General features: G+C 35.0%; 1 protein-coding gene across 1 annotated transcript in view; it reads left to right on the top strand.

Moving 5' to 3' along the window:
- The window catches only part of F13A1 (coagulation factor XIII A chain), a 189234-nt gene that overhangs the window by 83507 nt on the left and 86300 nt on the right, over positions 1-19427 (top strand). Inside the window, exons 5-6 of the mRNA XM_074270966.1 lie at positions 4535-4653; positions 16084-16191. Coding sequence (XP_074127067.1) covers positions 4535-4653; positions 16084-16191 — 227 coding nt within the window. The remainder of the gene's footprint in view (positions 1-4534; positions 4654-16083; positions 16192-19427) is intronic.

Here is a 19427-nt window from a genome sequence, read left to right as displayed (position 1 = left end):
TGCTTTTGCAGATATAACTTCAGGGCCTGAAAAGCCACCCTCTACCTCAAGAGTTCCGGTGCTACCTCATATAGGAAGACACCCTTGACTCTTACCCACCCAGAAACCAGTGTTAATAATATCTGTTAATTACTTTTGGATAACTTTGTCTTTATTTTTTATTTAATTCTTTGTGTACATGTTGTTTCTGCTAATTATTATATTATTCATATTCTTGTATATAAGCATATAATTATTTACATGCTGATACTCTGATTAAATATAAGCTTCTTGATTGTAATACCAGAGAAACCTAGGCAGACAGAGATTGTTTTTGTTGTTTTTGTTTTTGTTTTTGTTTTTATCTTTAGTGTGGAGTTTGAGCTAGCCAACCAGATGGAACTCTGGTCCAAAGCTTTCAGTGCAGATAAACTTATATGAGAAACTTATATAGGGTTTTAGCTAACTAGGGTTTACAGAATACATAACCTGAGTATACAGTCTTACAGGGGAAACGAAGGAAGTGTGAGTGAGGGTCCTGGGAGTACAGAGGAGCCATAATTACAGGAAAGGATCATAATTTAATCCTGAGAGGCAGGATTTAAGATGAGAAGGTTGAGTGCAAAAGACAGTGAGCTGAGGGGCAATACTAAAATGGATGGGGGAATTACCTAGCAAGACTTGAAATAATGCACCTGAAGTTTATACCATTGGTATATAAAGATGGTCAGAGCATCAAAGTTTTTCCTGGGCTCTTTTTTGTAACTCAATTTCAAGTCCTAATGTCAAGGAAGGTGAGGTTGGCTCAACATTAAGAGTGGGGGCTCTTTGTATTTCCTCTTCCTAACAAAGTTACAGGAACTTTGGAGTGCTGAATATTCAATATAACTGGACAAATGTTTTTTTTTTTCATTAATTGATTGAACTGGAGGAGATCAAGTAAGGTATCACAAAATGGGTGGCCCTTAAATCAAGTCTTGAAGGGAGAGGAGAATTCTTAAAGATAGAGACAAGAAAGAAAGTCTTCAAGGTACGGGGGAATCATCCTTCTGTAAATAAATTAAAGTGGGATGAGGCAAGTTGAATTCAGAGCAGCATGAAGGGAAGGAGTTTGCAATTAACCTAAAAATATAGTTTGGAAACAAGATTATGGAAGGACTTAAATGCTGGGATACTTTTATTCTAAGAAGATTAAAAAAACATTTTTTGAGCAGATAAACGACATGGTTATACCAATGAGTAAAGGCAGATAGACATTGTGGAATCTTCTTCCTACTTAATTTTTATCTTGTGGGTTCAGATGTGACTGAACCTAAATAGGTGAACAAAGCTATCTAAACAGAGTCTTCGTTTTGGCAAATAGGGGGATTTACCTCCTTCTACAGATCCTATATCTCCTTCTAGAATCATGGTTAACAAGAGGGTGAGAACCTGCTTTTAATAGAAATTATGTGATGGTTACTAGCTCACTTTTTCTCTAGGAGCCTCATATGTAAAATAAAAATAATAATTCAATCTACTTTACAGGATTTGATGAGGATCAAATGAAATTATATGTGTTGTAAACCTTAAAGATATAGAAAAATATCAGTTATTATTTTCATGTTACCAAGAATCATTTATGTGTACAAAGAGGCAAACAAAGAGACTATCCTGGAAAAAGGTCTAGGAAGGAGGCAGGCTGATTTTATATATGTCAATCAACAAACACTTGCTATGTGCCAGGCATAGTACTGAAAACTGGTGATCTTTGTCCAAAGATCCAAAAGACTATTCCCTCAAGGAGCTTATCCTAATTTGGGAGATAGAATGCAAACATTTATGTACATGAATATAAGTTGTATTCAAAGAAGCTGGAAGATGATCTCAGAGAGAAGCCTTTTTAGAATAACAATGAGTGAGAGCAAAGAGCTCTCTTTAGAGGGAGAGATGAGAAAGACCTCCTGTAGAAGATTAAATTTGAGCTTAATTTTGAAGAAAGCCAAGAGAGAGGGTGAGTAGGCAGCCAGTGAAAAGTCAGAGAGATAGAAGATGGGGTATCATGTGAAAATAGCAAGAACAAAAAGTAGCAGGACAGAATTTCATGAATAGCTACATAATATTTAAAAGATCTACAAGGAGATGTATAGCACAATGGGAAGATTGTTTCCATTAAGCATTTGCCAGAAGAAACATGATGGGATGATCATTTCCATTAGGCATTTTCCAGAACAAGAGTCCCTACAGATTGAAAAGAGATGGGTGAGTTGTAATTAGCATTTCTGGACAGTAATACAAACATTGATGATATAGGTCAATTAAATACTGAAGTCATTTATGATATTCAATCTTTATATTATGTTAATATCTTAGAGCTCTAAGTGACCTCAGAAGTGAATCTGTTGATCATCTCATTTTGCAAATGAGAAAACTAGGATCCAGGAAGGGTCTTAGTGGAAGAACTTGCTCTAGAAGTCTCACATTCTTTTCCCTAGATCACTGACCATTATATCTCTCCAAAGGGAATCCTGGGTTTGCTGTTAGTGAAAAGAAGAGATGAAACAATTTTCTCTTCTCCTTTATTCTGTTGTATTTATAGGTAACGCTAAAGAGAAGGTAAATAGATAGGCTTTTTGAGCACATCAGGGGTTGGGCAAATGATGCTTCTATTTGCCTAAAGCTAGGCTGGATGGAAAGGGGAACATGGGGAGGGGATGGAGCAGTTTTCTTTCTCTTGCAGTAGTTGGAGAACACAGGCTCCCTAGTACTTCAGGGAGATGAGAATGCACCCTGAGTTTTTAAAATATGTGATAAATACTTTTACAAAGGTAAAACCCTGCTGTGTCAATTCGAGGTATGCCTCTATGGCTAAATTATGAATACAATGCAATGGCACTTACATTAGTAGTGCCAGTTCAATTTTAAGTAATCTGACAGATATATGAGAGTTTTAGTGCTTTTAAAATTGAATCTATATTCTTAGAAGGGAACTTATGAACACAAAGCCCTGTGGTGGGAAAAAATAATCAAAGGATATAGGCTTGATAGGAGTGTATAATGACCACCTAATCTTAATGCTGTTTGTCATTCATTTAGTCAATAAACATTTCTTAGGTACCTTAGGTACTATGTGCCAAGCACTGTGTACTTCACTTCAAACTTTCTTCAAGCTTCCATTATTACTGCCACTGCTATGAGTATTATGGCTATACAATATCTCCTTAACTTTTCCAGGATTAGAGCTACTTTTGATATTGTTGATGAGATGGGAGGGAGGAAAGGGCAGAAAAGTGCTGAGAAAAATAATGAGAGAGAGAGAGAGAAAGAGAGAGACAGAGAGACAGAGAGACAGAGACAGAGAGAGATGGAGATAGAGACAGAGACAGAGAGAGACACACACACAGAGACAGAGACAGAGACACACAGAGAGACAGAGAGACAGAGTGAGGTATAGAGAGAGAGAGAAAAAAAAAGAAAAATAGAGGAAGAGAGAAAAATAGAGAGAGAAATAAGAGTGAAAGAACACTTTAATATTTATAAAGAATGTCAAGAAGAGGTCAGAAGGAAATCCAGAAAGAGTCACAGATCAGCAGGAAAACTTTGAAAACTATAGATTGAATTTATTACATACTTTAATAGAAAAACAAGTTGTATATAACAGAGACAAGGCAGCAATTGGTACAACTCCAAATGGGGTCAGGAAGAGCCATAAATGACTGAAAAACCTCTGAATAATGACAAACATCTATGATGTGTCAGGCATAAATGTTGGGGATGCAAAGATAGCCAAAAGATAGTCCCTGCTCTTAAGGATCATGCCATCTAAGTTCCCTATCAAATGGACACTCTGAATGATAAAGTTACCTTCTAAGCTATTGGAGGTGGTCACATAGCAAGGAAAAGAAATGACAAACAGGTAGGCTCAGAATTCCACACTGCTATCCTTAAAATGTCAAGGGAAAGCAAAATTTTGGATAGACCTCTGTGGTAGACAAATATAAGACTCATTCTTACAGGATGGAGGATGGATAAGACCAGATGGGTTGCAAGCTACATAGCTGGAAGGAGCATCCAAATTGATGAGATCATAGATTGATTCATTTTGAATACTGATGCTTTGACAGATATTTGATTTCTTAGGTCATATATTTATTTTAAAGAATCATCTGCTATTCAGCTGTTTTTTATTAACATTAATAGGATAGAAATTGTTCTTTGATCTGTGTTGCTGATTTGGAGCTGCATCATAGAATTCTGATTTTGAAATTGCTGGTGCACAAACATCATAAAATGCTTGATGAGACATGGTGATTTAATTGTGCCAACCTGAGCACATGAAGAAGAGTCTGGACTTGTCAGCATTTCCCAGAATGCCTCATTTGCATTCTGATTTTTGGTGCTGATTGTGCTCATTGTTGATTCCAATTCCATAGGAGAAAATGAGAGCAGACACTGTGAAGAAAAGACATTTTTTCATCATATTTTTTCATGTTTCAATTAAAAAATGAGACATGACATTACTTTGGAGTACTTGAAAGTGACTTGGTAATAGCTATTATGTTTAAACCTTTTGCAGAAGATGCTGTGTATCTGGATGATGAGAAGGAAAGAGAAGAATATGTCCTGAATGACCTTGGGGTTATTTTCCATGGAAACTTTGATGACATAAAAACTAGAAGCTGGAACTATGGTCAGGTAAGCCATTTTAAATTCAACCATCATCTTCCCAAGCATTTATTTAATGCTTTTTGAAACTCCTTTTCAATAGCAAAAAAAAAAATTTAGTTGTGATTTCTTCTTCAGAATAATTGGATTGTTCATATCTGTTTATTGAAAAAAATTCAAAAAATCATAATGCCTAATAGATTTATGATCTCAGTAATGTGGGATAAGCTCAGCAATGATACAGATTTTTATCTATCCATGTCTAGTTTTACCCTCATCCTCATAATCCCTTAAATTCATCAAAGAGGGTTACCCAATGTGCAAGGTGACTTCCTTGCTTTCTCTGAATATCATGAGACTCATAATGTAGCATACATAATCAATAGATTGTCCATTGGTTATATCTCACCCTCACCACAGGAGGAAAAAGTCCTTTATTCTTATTTTTCTTAGCAATTTATCATTTTACAGTGTTGCATCCTCCCTATGTTCAACATGTACCTTTCCTTTGCCTTCCAGACAATTGTCAATTTCAATTCTTCATACTATAATGTTCTGTTATGAACCCTATAAACCTCAAGAGAGAGTCTATGAATTGTTTGCATATGCATATTTTAAAAATAATGAGCCTAGAGGTAAAAAAAAAAGGCCAAAGGTGATATTCTACTTGTAGCATATATAATAAATATAAGTAAAATTCATTATACAAGGAAGAGTCATCTTAGGCCCTATATTCTTAAATCTGGGGTTTGCATAGGCTATACCAGTGGGGAAAGATTCAACAAGTTTCATGATCTTATATCAGAATAGTATGAATCACTCTTCTCTACTGATGAAGGATTTGATGCCCAAAAGAAGCTAAAATGAAAAAATACTGACAGTCTCCTCATGACCCTGGCTGGAGATTTTATGACTATCTCATAGAGTGATCTCTTTTTTGGAATGGTCTAGGAGAGTATATCTTTAAGGAAAGATTGGAGCTCAAAATAAGTGGTATGGAATTACTTCGTCTCTGGGTAGAGTTCTAGAGATAAAGACAAAAGGGCAAGAAGAAGAAAAAAAAAAAGACAAACTATGGACATTTGAGACTTGTTATCAAAGGGATGTCCCAGCCTTCATCCATCCCTTTATTTCTGCTATTTTGAATTTTCACACTAGGAAAACTTGCAAGTGTTCTTTTGTTCTATCATTTCTCTTCCAAATTTAGTCTGATCTTTCAAACATTTATAGATAATCTATATACTTGTTAGGATTACTAAGTGAGAACTGAGGTTGTCTGGATAGTGACAAGGTGAGAATTCAGGTTTTCTGGACAATTACAAGGTGAGAACTCAGGTTGACTTGATAGAGGGGGCAAGCTCATTGGCTGGGGTGGTTCTTCCCAGAAGCCCTTGCATTATCCCACGCCCATTCTCTGGGAGGATAAAAGAGACAGCACTGGGCGCAGAGAGCAGATCGGCCTGGAGAAGGATAAGAGCTGGAGGAGATTCAGAGCCAGGATTCAAGAAGAAAGACTCTGAATTGCATCAGGCTTGACGGGGCTCTCTGCAGGAAGGGAAGTCACTTCTTTGGACAAGAGTTAACAGCAACTGCCTGGAGACAACGGTTCGTTACAGGAAGAAGAATCTGTCGGAGAGATTTGAGTAGAAGACACAGCAGATCTCTTCCCAGAGAGTGATCCGGCAGCTTCTAGAGACGACAGCTCGCTACAATTGGCGTCCACACGTGGGGCAAGGACTTTTGTTTATCCTGACAAGAAGAGCTAGACCAGACCTTCGCATATACTTACATAAAAATCCTTCCCTCCTCCATTACTAATTTATTTTAAATTTTATCCTTCAAGAACTAAATAGTCATTGAAGACTTCATTTAGGAAGAGGTAATGACTTGGACAGATATTGTTTTAGAAATGTCAGTTTGACAACTTTGTGGAGATTAGATTGGAGAGGGGAGAGTCTAAAAACAGAGAGGAGTTCAGAGGCTGTTGTAATAGCTAAATCAAAAGATGATGAAGGCCCAGGAGAAGCAGGGTAAGAGTAAGTACCAGCAGTGTTAAGGCAATACATGCAGGACATACTGTTGAGGTAGGATTGGCAAATAATTGGATATTGAAGTTAAGGGAAAGTAAATAATCAAAGATTACTATGGGGTTGTGAATTGGGTAACTGGAAAAATAGTGGTACCATTAAGAGAAATGGAACAGATTTGGAAGATGGGTATGTTTAGAGTAGCAGAGTAGAATGAGTTCCATTTTGGATGTGTTAGGAGATGAAATACCTAAGATATAATGGTGCCATCACAAATTTTATTCCTGCTTTCTTATAGAAAGTATATGTAAGCACTCTTTGTCTCTGTTATTCTCTAATTTTCCTATTCTCTTGAGGAGAATTTTATGCAGGCATTTCTCTTGGTTTCTACCTCACTTTTCAAAATAGTCCATATTTCTGTCACTCATGACTCCTCTTATTCACTATTTTTTTACTATTAATACATTGGATTATGTTGCTAGTATACTGTTTCTTTCTACATAAGAAAGTTAGATGTTGATACAAAGGAATATTAGAAAGATATTTTGTGTCTTGTTGGAGGACTACAGTGAACCATTGAGATGAGAGAGACACTCAATTTTTTGTGCTCTGTTCTATCTTATAAGTTGAACTTACTATTTTTGGGCCTCTTTTAAACATCTAAAAATTCTGAACTTTATCCTGTCCATTTTTTGTGTTATACTTTATTTCTGCATGTCTCTAGCCTAGACCTTCAGTATTCTATGTGTATATATGTGTGTGTATGTGTGTATGTATATATATATCTATATATCATATATATATGTATATATAATTTTTCCCTTTGTGGAGGCAACCCTAGGGTCACATAGCTAGGAAATGTTAAGTGTCTAAGTTCAGGTTTGAACTCAGATCCTCCTGATTTCAGGGTCAGTGCTCTACTCACTGAGCCATTTAGCTGCTCCATTTCAGGCATTTTTAATGAATTAGTAGACTATTGTTGGATAGGTAAAATATACTTAGTTTCTTTTTTTAATAATTGTTTTTACATCTTTAGTTTTTTTCATTAAAATTTCTCCTAGTATTACTGCCCTTGTAGCCATACCATATAAAAATATTTTTAATGAGGAAAGAAATCATCAAAGCAAATCAATAGATGGGAAAAGTCCTAAAAGAAATGCAATGTTGCACATGTGTGAACCTCTCATCTCTGCAAAGCAGGGGCTTAGATATCATATCTCTTTTTTAGGGTCATTGCATAACAGTTTTAAACTGTTAGTTTAAAAAACAACTCGGGTGAAAAAGTAACAATTTTTTTAAACATAGCTTAATAAGAAACTGATGGATTGTCTATACTAACAGCAAAGTCTATATTAAGTCAATTAAGAATATGTTTTTTTGTGGACTTAATGCAATATTTCTACATGTGAATGTACTAATCTCTATATTAGGGCAGCAATTATAATTCTTCTACTTTGGACATATGCTGTTAGCAGCTAGTTGAATTATAACTGTCTGCACTTAAAAGTGTTGAGTATTTTTTTATTTTTTTCATTGCAATTCAGCCCATTCACTAACTCAGCCTGGCAACCTTTACCCCTTGAAAATTATATCTAAGTAATGAATTTTAGTGTACTTCTCTAGAAACACACATTTTGAGAGGGAAACATTTTGTAGCAATAAAAAGAAAAATAAATAGCTTGTGTTGCATTTGTAAGAAAGTTTGGCTTGAGGGATAATAAACAACTGATATCTTCCAAAGGTGAGATATAGTTTTGTCTTTGATGTTTGTGCTCATGAATGAGGTTTTGAATTGTGTTACTATGTGAATGTGGGAACACTAATAAAGATCTGCTTTCCATCAGTGCTGCTTTCTGTAGCTTAGAGTCATTGCTAACTTGAATTGAGAACCCCCATGAAACTCAACCTATGAAGATGATGATCATGGTTTGAAAGACTTTGAAATCAGTAAGCTACAAACATTATGCAAATTCTGAAGATGTCCAGAAGCTGGTAAATTATAATATTTAATTTGAAAAATGCACACACAATGAAATGAGAATGAGGACAAATTACTTTGTAGAACCACAGTTTTATGAGCTTAGCTAAAAAAAGACAAAGGTACCAGGATACCTCAAGGAAATCCAATACATTACTTACGTTATCAATAGAGGACTTGTTTCCAAATCCTGTTCTCTGAACAATGCGTTATCTGTCCAGTTTTGTTTTAATTACCAAGTAAATTCAGTGTACTCTGGGAATCAGTTACTTAACATTCATTAAGCACCTACTACATGCTAGGTACTATATTAGGTGCAGAGAATTTTTAAAAAAAGATTGAAAGAATTCTTACTTTCAATGAGCTTACATTTTATTAAAGGAGGCAACATGTAAATCCTAAAGGATTTTTTAAGCACAAATGAAGAGAGAGTGAGCATTCCAGTTATAGGAGATGGATCACAAAGGCTTAGAGATGGGAAATGGAATCCTGTGTGAGGTCAGTTTAGTTGTGTAATAGAGTGTGAGAAGGGAATAATATATCAGATTGGCAAGATAGATTTGTGCCTAGTTATAAAAGGCTCTAAAAGCAAAAGAGATAAGTTACTGTTTTATCCTATAGATCTCTAATAGGGAAGGTATTGGAATTTATTGAGGAGAGAAATAACATTGGTACTTAAGGGATGTCATTTTGGCAGCTGTCTGGAGGATGGACTGTCAGAAAGAGAGACTTGAGACAAGGAAACCAATCAGAAGATTCTTGGATCCATCATCCACACAATTGTTAAACTTGCTTTTGTTGTCATTCTGAAAATCCCTATGGATTACAGACTCCCCTGAAATCTGATGCCTGTAGGATCTCAGAGCTGGTGGGAAAGTAATCTAGTCTAACCCTTTATCTAAATCAAGACTCTCTATAACCTCTCTGACAAATTTTCAATCAGTATCTATTTGAGTATTTTCAGTGATGGGGAATTCACTTCTTGTAAATAAGCCTATTCTACTCTTAGAGAGCCCTGGCTATTAGGAAGCTCTTCTCTGTGCTGAATTGAGGTTTCCCATCTAAAAAATTCAGCTCATTGATCCTAATACTGTCCTTTTCCAGAATCATGTAGAATTAGTCTAATCCTTCTTCTCCCTGACAGTTCTTCAAATATTTAATGTCCCTTTTATTTCTCCTTAAGTCCACTCCTCTCTAAACTAGATGTTCTCAGGTCTTTTTAACTGTGTCAGGTGAATTTAAATGCCTTTAACATTCTGTCCTTTGAATACATTGCAGTGTGACTAGTAGAGAGATGCTCATCAGCTACCTTGTTCTGGAATTTGTGTTTCCTTGACCTCAGTAGGTTCCCCACTCTGCTAAATGAAGAAGCCCAAGGAAAACTCAAAACTCCCAAGTCTGTTTTAAGACATATATTAATACAGCATTTTTCTTTTTTGCAATCACATGATTCTGTTGATTAATTAAGTTTGTAATCAACTAAAGCCATGGATCTTTTGTCAAATGTGTCTCCAATTCTATATTTGTACAGCCTTTTCTATTCAGTGAAGAAATTTCATCATTAAAATATAATTTTTTTTCATCTGAGTTATTGATAGACATTTCATTAAGAAGCAAATCAAGGGCAGAGCCCTACACCATGACATTAATTATTGACATCAATTCACTCTTTAGATATGGATGTTTATTCCAGATTGAACTTTCCTGACAGTATTGTCATCCAGCTTACATACTTCTATTTATTAACAAAAATATCTTGAAAGATTATCAAATATCTCACTGAAATCTAGGTATCACATATGTTAGGTAGGTTTAGTTACTCAAACAAATATGCGAATGAAGTTTTCTTCATTGCTTAGCTTACAGATCATCTAATCATCTAATCTGTCCATCTATTCCAGACTTCAAGTTCATTCAGCTTGCTAAGTCCATCCAATATGCTGGTGAACTCCCTTGCTTTTTTTCGGAATAGCAATAATACCCAGAGAGTACTTGGGAAGTCTCTATTCTTAACCCCATGATTAGCCCATCTTCTTTCTTATAAATGTTTCCTTAATGATATCTTTCAAACCTGCCCTTCTTAAAAGTGCCTCTTTATTTATATGTTGTAGCCCAGTCACTCCTACCATATGCCTCTTCATTGCTTTTTTATATGCTAGATATTTCTAATCCCTCTGAGATAATTGTTTTACATGTATTGAAGCCACACAATAAAGCCAATAGCATAATGTCATTAAAAAGATGAGCTTTTGTTTCTGGGAGAAATTTGGGGTGATTAAAGGAGGTTTGAAACTTCCTGAAACCAATATAATCCATTGTTCTCCTTTTTTAAATTCTGAGTCCAAACTCCATGCCCATTTGTACTACCCATTGCTATATTTATCCCAGACAAGGATACTGATAGAAAAGTTTTAAAGATTGTCCATACAACTGGATATTCAAATCTTGGCAGTGGATATTTTTCATCCACTTCATCTTTCTCATTTGGATAGTCAGGTCAAACACTTTTTAGTGATTACTGGTTTCTTCCAGAAAGTTCTGCATTGTTCTAAGGGCTTTTATCAACCAGGACAATATTATCTGAAGAAAGGAGCTTCTATTTGTATGATGAAAGTAATTTTCTGCTTGTATGATGTGAAAAGAACAACAACTAATTGAGTCAATATGTTCACTCAGAAAACTTAGTCAAATAAAATTTGGTTGATATAGAAGCCAAAAAGCCTATTGCTTGACTGATTTTTTTTCACTCCCAACTGGATGTTGTGTTATGAAGTAGATGGCTCCACTGATTCACTCTTACATTTGATAAACTAGTACAGTAATCCACTCCTGCATCTCATGTTTTAGGGCTCATGCTTCACTGGTACGTTAATTGGTTCCGTAAAGAAGGATTAAGCATCAATTACTCACACAGTCAGACTGAGATCACAGACAGAAGCATCTGCATGAATGAAAAATAAAGTGTAGATGACAAGAGTGCAGGGAAAATGCACTTTCATTGATTAAACTGTGGGCTTTTGACACTAGCCTGATGGCTGGTTGTAAAAAAGAAGCCCACTTCCTTACACTGATGAAAGTGATGAGTCACAGAGGAAGGCCATGGACAAGAGGAATAGGGCTGAATAAATGTGAGATACCATATGCCTTTGTGAAGATAATAGACACAGACCCCAGGCAGTCTTTGCTGGGCTTATGGTTATTTAATAAACAGAGTGACAGTTTGGTCTCATGCAACCTCTGCATGCAACTTGCTAGTAATTCCTGGTGACACTCTATCGTGGTAAGCCTTTGCTTTTCTTCTCTCTCTTTCTCTGTTTATTTTTTCCTCCCTCTTATCTATGTCTTTTATTCCCCAAGTTTTCCTCTATTTTCTCTCTAATGATTCAGACATAAATAGCAATGGGTCCTAAATACATTCTTTATTCTCACTAAGGACTCTTGGGATTTGAATTAGCTAACATGGCCTGTAATGGATATTGCTTTGAATGTGTGATATTTAGGTTTTTATACTGGATTTGTCATTAATTTTTTATGGACCCTGTCCTATCAATGCTTTGGAATCCTCCTCCCTTTCTTTACCTGGGACTCTCTTCTCTTTATTGGTAATTCTCACCTTGAGACCATTACTTTAGGAGGGACCCTATTTATTTTTCACCCCACCTACTTCTTCCTTCCCTTGCCACCAACTCCTATTTTTCAACTTCCTATCATGTGTCAGCTTTCTCCCATTAGATTGTGAACCTCTTGAGATATTTACTTGTATTTATATCACTAGTGCTTACTATTATATCTGGGACTGTATTAATTACTTCTGTCATCTGTACATAGTAAAATGTTCTGTCTATCTATCATCTATCTATCTATCTATCTATCTATCTATCTATCTATCTATCATCTATCTGTTTACCTCAAACAAATTAATGGAAAGAAGAGCAATTACCAATTGCTTCTTTCACCAAAGGAACTGAAGATCAACAGGTATTCATGAATCATACTTTGAGCTGTGAATTTTATTGGAAGGCAAGCATTCTGCAATTAATGAATAATTATAGTACTACAGCCTAGCCATATGAGATCATTGAGAACCTCGCCTTAGAAAAGAGCTTACTGGTAGTCTCATGGGATAGGACTTTAATCACAGCTTCTTATGTGATCTCAATTATGAGCCATGTCCCAAGATCAATACAAAGTTTACTATTTCTCAAAACAACCATAACTAAAACTTAAGGCTATGGCAAGAAACAAAATAACATAAGAAATATAACCAAAGACTCCTGGGTTCAGTGATCATTTGAGGTAAGGATACAGCTTTATTCTCCCTGTGTTTTGCCCTAATTTGAGAAAGGATGGAATCCAACAACCATGCTTTTTTTTTTTTTTTTTTTTTATTTTATATATATATATATATATATATATATATATTTTATAATATTATCCCTTGTATTCATTTTTCCAATTTACCCCCCCCCTCTATTCCCTCCCCCCGACGACAGGCAATACCATACATTTTACATGTGTTACAATATAGTCTAGGTACAATACATGTGTGCGAATATCATTTTCTTGTTGCACAATAAACATTAGAATCCGAAGGTACATGCAACCTGGGCAGACAGATATTAGTGCTAACAATTTTCATTCCCCTCCCAGTGTTTCTTCTCTGGGTGCAGCTACCTCTGTCCATCATTGATCAACTGGAAGTGAGTTGGATCTTCTTTATGTTGAAGATTTCCACTTCCATCAGAATACATCCTCATACAGTATTGTTGTTGAAGTGTACAGCGATCTTCTGGTTCTGCTCATTTCACTCAGCATCAGTTGATTTAAGTCTCTCCAGGCCTCTCTATATTCCTCCTGCTGGTCATTTCTTACAGAGCAATAATATTCCATAACCCTTCATATACCACAATTTACCCAACCATTCTCCAACTGATGGACATCCATTCATCCTCCAGTTTCTAGCTACAACAAAAAGAGCTGCCACAAACATTTTGGCACATATATGTCTCTTTCCGCTCTTTAGTATTTCTTTGGGATATAATCCCAGTAGTAGCGCTGCTGGGTCAAAGGGTATGCACAGTTTGATAACTTTTTGGGCATAATTCCAGATTGCTCTCCAGAATGGCTGGATTCTTTCACAACTCCACCAGCAATGTATTAGTGTCCCAGTTTCCCCACATCCCCTCCAACACAACCATGCTTTTTAAAAAAGAGCTGAATTAGCCTAGTATGGGATAAATTAGAAGTACCAAATACCATGTAGAACAACTTTTCATGCTAAGCCTGATCTTTTGATTTGCCTTATCCACGCAGATAGAGTATGACAGTGTCCTCTTCTTTCTTCAAAAGATATCACTTTGATTCCCAGTAATGCAATGACACATGTGTCTTAGGTCTCCAGCACTGAGCACCATATTTGGCCATAGTAGCTTGTGATAAATGTATATTGAATACAATTTATTAAACATCTTTTGTTCTGATTCTGATCCACATAGAGACATGCAAACCTGCTAAAGACCAGCTGATCAAAGAATCTCAGAAACCATAGATGAGGCGACCCCTCAGGGTGCAAGGTTCTGTTTATGTATCCCACCTGTGAAATCATACAGTTCCTCTCCAAAATAATTTTTTTCCAACTTACCAAGGTTTGGGTCCTATCTTGGGGATAGGACATAGAGCCCAAAGCAATCAAATTACCATCATTAGACAAGTTCTTATTGCTGGTTAATAAAGCCCAAGTTGGACTTAATTCTGCATGGGAAATAACTGATGAATAATGAAACTCTATTAGGGCCACTTGAGAAATTGCTCGGTTTACTTCAGTTATGTTGATCCTAAGCTATTGATTGACCAGAATAATGAATATGGCCTTCTGGGAAACTTATGAAGTCTATGGATCTGTGCTTCTGGTACCCAGAAGCATTTTCCTTTGTTAGTTATCAAGAAGCTTTGCCATTAACAATAGATGATATTGAAAATTGGTTTCTAAGAAATCGGGGAAAACAAATATACTTTTCCAAGTCTCTTTAGAAATTCAAAATCAGTGAAAATCAATTAAAAAAGAGATGTACTGAAAAAAAAAAAACAATGGAGTCATAATACCTGTGTTCAAATTTCACTTCTTACAGCTGTATGATCTCGGTCTACGTCATTTGATATCCCAATGCCTCAATTCTATCATATGTAAAATGAGAAAATTAGACTAGATGGTTTCTAAGATACCTTGCACTGCTCAAACTATGATCCCAATGGACTAAGTAGCCATAACAGATTTTGCTTCTTGAGCAAAACTATTCCACCCACTCAGAGGATGTGCATGCATTCCTTATTGTAGGGAGGTCATAGAATTCACAACTGGCCAGGACATTAGGGGCTTTGCTAGTCCAAGTCCTTTCTTTTATAGAGAAGAAAAGGTCCAGATAGGTTAGTAATGTGCACAAGGTCATTTGTGATAGAAAGGAGCAGAGTCAGAACTGAACTAAGATTTTATCTACCTCCACTCCTGGTTTGGTTCTCTTTTTGTTACTCCACAGCACACATAAAGTATAGCTGAATATCATCATACTAATTGTTGCCTCTAACCATTATAGATAATGCTGGTACTTTCCATGCCTCAGTAATTTTTTCTAAGCAGATTGAATTGTATTATTGGGCATTCCCCTTGAAGAAAAATTCATTTCTATCTGGATCTATCTGTCTTCTTGTTTATGCTGGGACCCATCTTGTCTATCTTTTCTATGAAGAGAAGAAGCTTTAGATGTGTATGCTCCAGCTAAGTTCACATATTTTTTCAAAATATAATCTAAATAAACTAGAATTTTTTTCAAAATGTGAACCTGAGTCAATTTATTTTTAAAACTCATAAGGATTTGTGTTGTTTTTGAGGTTTAGAAAAGTTTGTAAATCATTCATTGTTTAACCTTGGGCATTCTAACAGACATGCTTGAGGAATCCTCTGAAATGAATAGGCCATTTTCAGAAAGACTTAAATTTCATGTTCATTAAATAGAGAGATACTTTTGTAATTGTCTTGTAATTGTAATTGTACTAGCTATGGTTTAATATGCTATTAATTTTAGACATATTAAGTTTTATGTACAGCATCTTAGACATAGTAAACAATTAATAAATATTTGTGGGATTTAATTTAGTTTAAAAATATCATTATTACCTTTAACCTTCAGGCCTCTAAAACTGCCTTGAAAATGAGAATATTTTCCTCTTTTATCAGAGCATTTCTCACTAAATATGGGTGACTTATATATATATATATATATATATATATATATATATATATATATATATATATATATATATATACATATTTTTTAAAACCTAGGTTTCCAAACATTGGACTAAAATACAATTTTGCTTCATCTATTTTTAGACAAAGAACATTTGCTCTCCTGAATGAATATTAAGCAGTTTAAAATGTTTTTCTTTCTTATTATATAGTTTGAAGATGGCATCCTGGATGCTTGCCTGTACATAATGGACAAAGCACAAATGGATCTCTCTGGACGGGGGAATCCAGTGAAAGTCAGTCGTGTTGCATCTGCAATGGTAAGCAATTAAATTATTGTGATTATAGTGTATCAGATGTGATTTTTTCAATCTGACTTAGAATTGCCACTTAATTAAAAAACTATTGAAATGATGAATTTCTGAGTAAATTTGGGGTAAATGTTCCAATGATTATTACTCTTGGGATTTTTTGAATATGAGTTGAAAAAATAATCTCTTTTCAACTATTTCCTATTCCTTATATTTCCAGTGATTGAAGAAAGATGATGAAAAATAATCTGCACAAGTGATTCTTAAAATCAATCTGATTTTGTTGCCAAATATAATCATGTCAATGCCATAGACAATAGCTATAATCAATCAATCTGTTGTATTGTGAAAGGAATAAAGATGATTAATAATAGCCAGTATTTACATAGCACTTTAAAGTTTACAAAGCACATTTGATCCTTATAACAATTCTAGGTATGATTTTTTTTAATCCCCATTTAACAAATAAGAAAACCAAAGTGGAGAGAGAGGGTCACACAAACTAGGTGTCTAACATAGGATTTGAACACAGGTGCAACTCAAGTCCTTAATCTATTGGTTATCCAACTAATATAAAAGAATCATGCTATCTCGTGTCTTTGAACAAAGACTTTTCTAGTCTAGTTGTAGAGGTGAGACATCTGTACATTAAATATTTTTTTAAATGATGCAAGATAAGATGCTATTTGAGTGGGCAAATGTCATCACATGGTATAGTCCATAGAAGGCCAGCTTTAAAATAAAAAGAATGAATGGAAGCCCTCCCTGTGACACTATATTTGTAACTACAAACAAGTCACTGTATTCTTCAATGACACTAAGCAACTCCTTACATTTATATGAATTGCATCTATATGGCAAAATGAGTTTCTACACTGGGAGTTCCCCACACCAATTTTTATAAATTGTTATATCAGTTATATCTTCAGTTATATCTTCAAAAGGCTTATGGGGTGAGAAAGGGGTTTGGAGTCATCAGACTACCAATCAATAGTGATTAATTAGAAATTAATTAATATTTAGGAATAAATCTACTTCTTCATTGATAGGTAGGATATGTCTAAACTTGATTTATGTAAACTTTCCTGATATCTTTTCATGCTCCTTTCCTGCTACACAAACCCCAAATCCATTCTGAGGTAGGAAAAGCCCAGTGTTTCTCAACTTGAATTTTTTTCAGGAAGTTTAAGGTCAGAAGTTATCTTTGTGAAATATGGGTTGCCTAATAGTCAATTTTTGAAAACATTTGTTTCTCTGCTGAGCTCTTTTCAGGAGGAACTCATTAGGAATCACTCCTACCCTCTAAAGTTTTCATTTTAAGACACATAGTAATTATATGTTCTAATATGAAGAGAACACACAAACAATAAGCAAACAGGGAGTGGATAGAAAGTAAACATATATTTTTAAGTCAAGTAAAAGATAAGTTAAATATTCACATTATGTTCAGGAGGGTAAATAAAACATAGGAGAGTTTTATCTCTGCTCTCTAAGCTTAATCAAGGAAAAAATCATGGAGGATGTATAATTCAGAAGGTATGTAGAAGTGATGAGAGGTTCTGGAAAAATGGTTGAAGCTCTGCCAAAGTGGGGCAGGATTGGGATTACAAGAAGTATATTTTGCAGCTGAATATGTACTATCCTCTGAAGCAGGTGCTATATTTTCTTCATTTAATTTCAGGAAGGTGAGGAAGACAGATTAAGTGAATTGTCCTAAATCACACATCTAGTAAATGTCTAAGGATTTGAACTGAGGTCTTCCTTATTCTAACCCCAGATATACTGGGCAACCTGGCTGCCTCTAACTAGGAGTGCATTATGATAAATTGATTCTTCTTCAAACTTTCTTAAGATGATATTCTTTAAATAAGGAAACTTACTCATAGACATTGTGATTATTTTTCATTAATTTAAAAAATTACTGTCTTATGCAAACCAGTGCAATTAGGAAGCAAACACCAAGTGATCCTAATACAACATGCAGAGACACTTAGCCAAGCTGAAATTCTGAGTCTCAGACCAAGGAAATAATCCTAATGTAAACTATACATTTGTATTAATCACACAATGTCAATGAAGTTTCAGACTGGGAAATTTAACACTGAATAAAATTCAATTCACGGATTTCTATATAGCAGTTGGTAGAAATGATTTGAGAACATTACCACTGCCCTGAGTTCCTTGGACAAGATATGTTTTGCAAAATCAGTCACGTTTGAAAAATTAAAATATTGAAAATATTGACATAGCACTAAGAATAACATTTTTTAAATCAAGAATGAATTTAATCAACTTAGAAACTTTTCTTCTTCCTTTCAAATTCTGGGTAGTTTTGATGAAATGAAGAAAAGTAGACAAACCAACAAATTTGCTTCTAATTCAGGTAGTCTTGGAAGTGTCTTGGAATATAAATTCAAGATGAATGCTAGGTTAAAGTTTTGACTATAGTTAGTCCTTTGACATCACAGAATAGGATAGGAGTTAATGGCACAACATCCCCTAAATCTGGAAAATGTGTGAAAAAAATGTTGGTTTTCCCTTAATATCAGGGAAGTCTGATTTTTTTTATTTTTTTCATGGGGTATTTATATTACCTTATAGCATATAGTATACTGTATTGCATATAGTTTATGGTATTTATATTATAAAATTTGGGTTGATGATGTGCAAAATTATACATATATTTTATGCATTTCTGAATTTCTAAACATTTTCTGTGTTATCTTCTGGTCTTCATATGTCATCTGCCATTTCTGCAAAATTCCCATTTTATTTCTTCTGTCTATTTGTGACATATGGAAACTGCCATGGGGAAAGTTGTGATCTGGAAGGAATAACTCTATATCGTGACTGGACAAGTTCTTAAGGCCTTCAGCCAGTGTCCCATATGCTAAATAGAACACTGTACACTTTCCTCATAGATATAAAAATATTCAGATAATTACTGTCACTGAAGCAGCATAGATGGATGGATGGAGTCATGAGTAAATCAGTTGTCACTTATTAAGTGACACTTATTTGCCAAGCACTTTACTAGGTGCTGAAGATAAGGACCAGACCTGGGATTTCCTGGGTAAGGAAATTTCCTTTGCCAATTCCAGAGAGCAACCCCTCTTCAATTTAGTCTTAGGAATTTCCTGGGTCCTTGAGAGGATAAGTAACTTGCCCAGGTCATAGAAGCACTAGATGTCGGAAGCAAGTTTTTAGGGGTTTTTTTTAGAGATAGCTCTCAGTCTACTTCTCTA

Source organism: Sminthopsis crassicaudata, chromosome 1 (genome assembly GCF_048593235.1).
Source record: "Sminthopsis crassicaudata isolate SCR6 chromosome 1, ASM4859323v1, whole genome shotgun sequence".
In the NCBI taxonomy this organism is placed as follows: Eukaryota; Metazoa; Chordata; class Mammalia; order Dasyuromorphia; family Dasyuridae; genus Sminthopsis; species Sminthopsis crassicaudata.
This window is presented reverse-complemented; position numbering and strand designations above follow the sequence as displayed.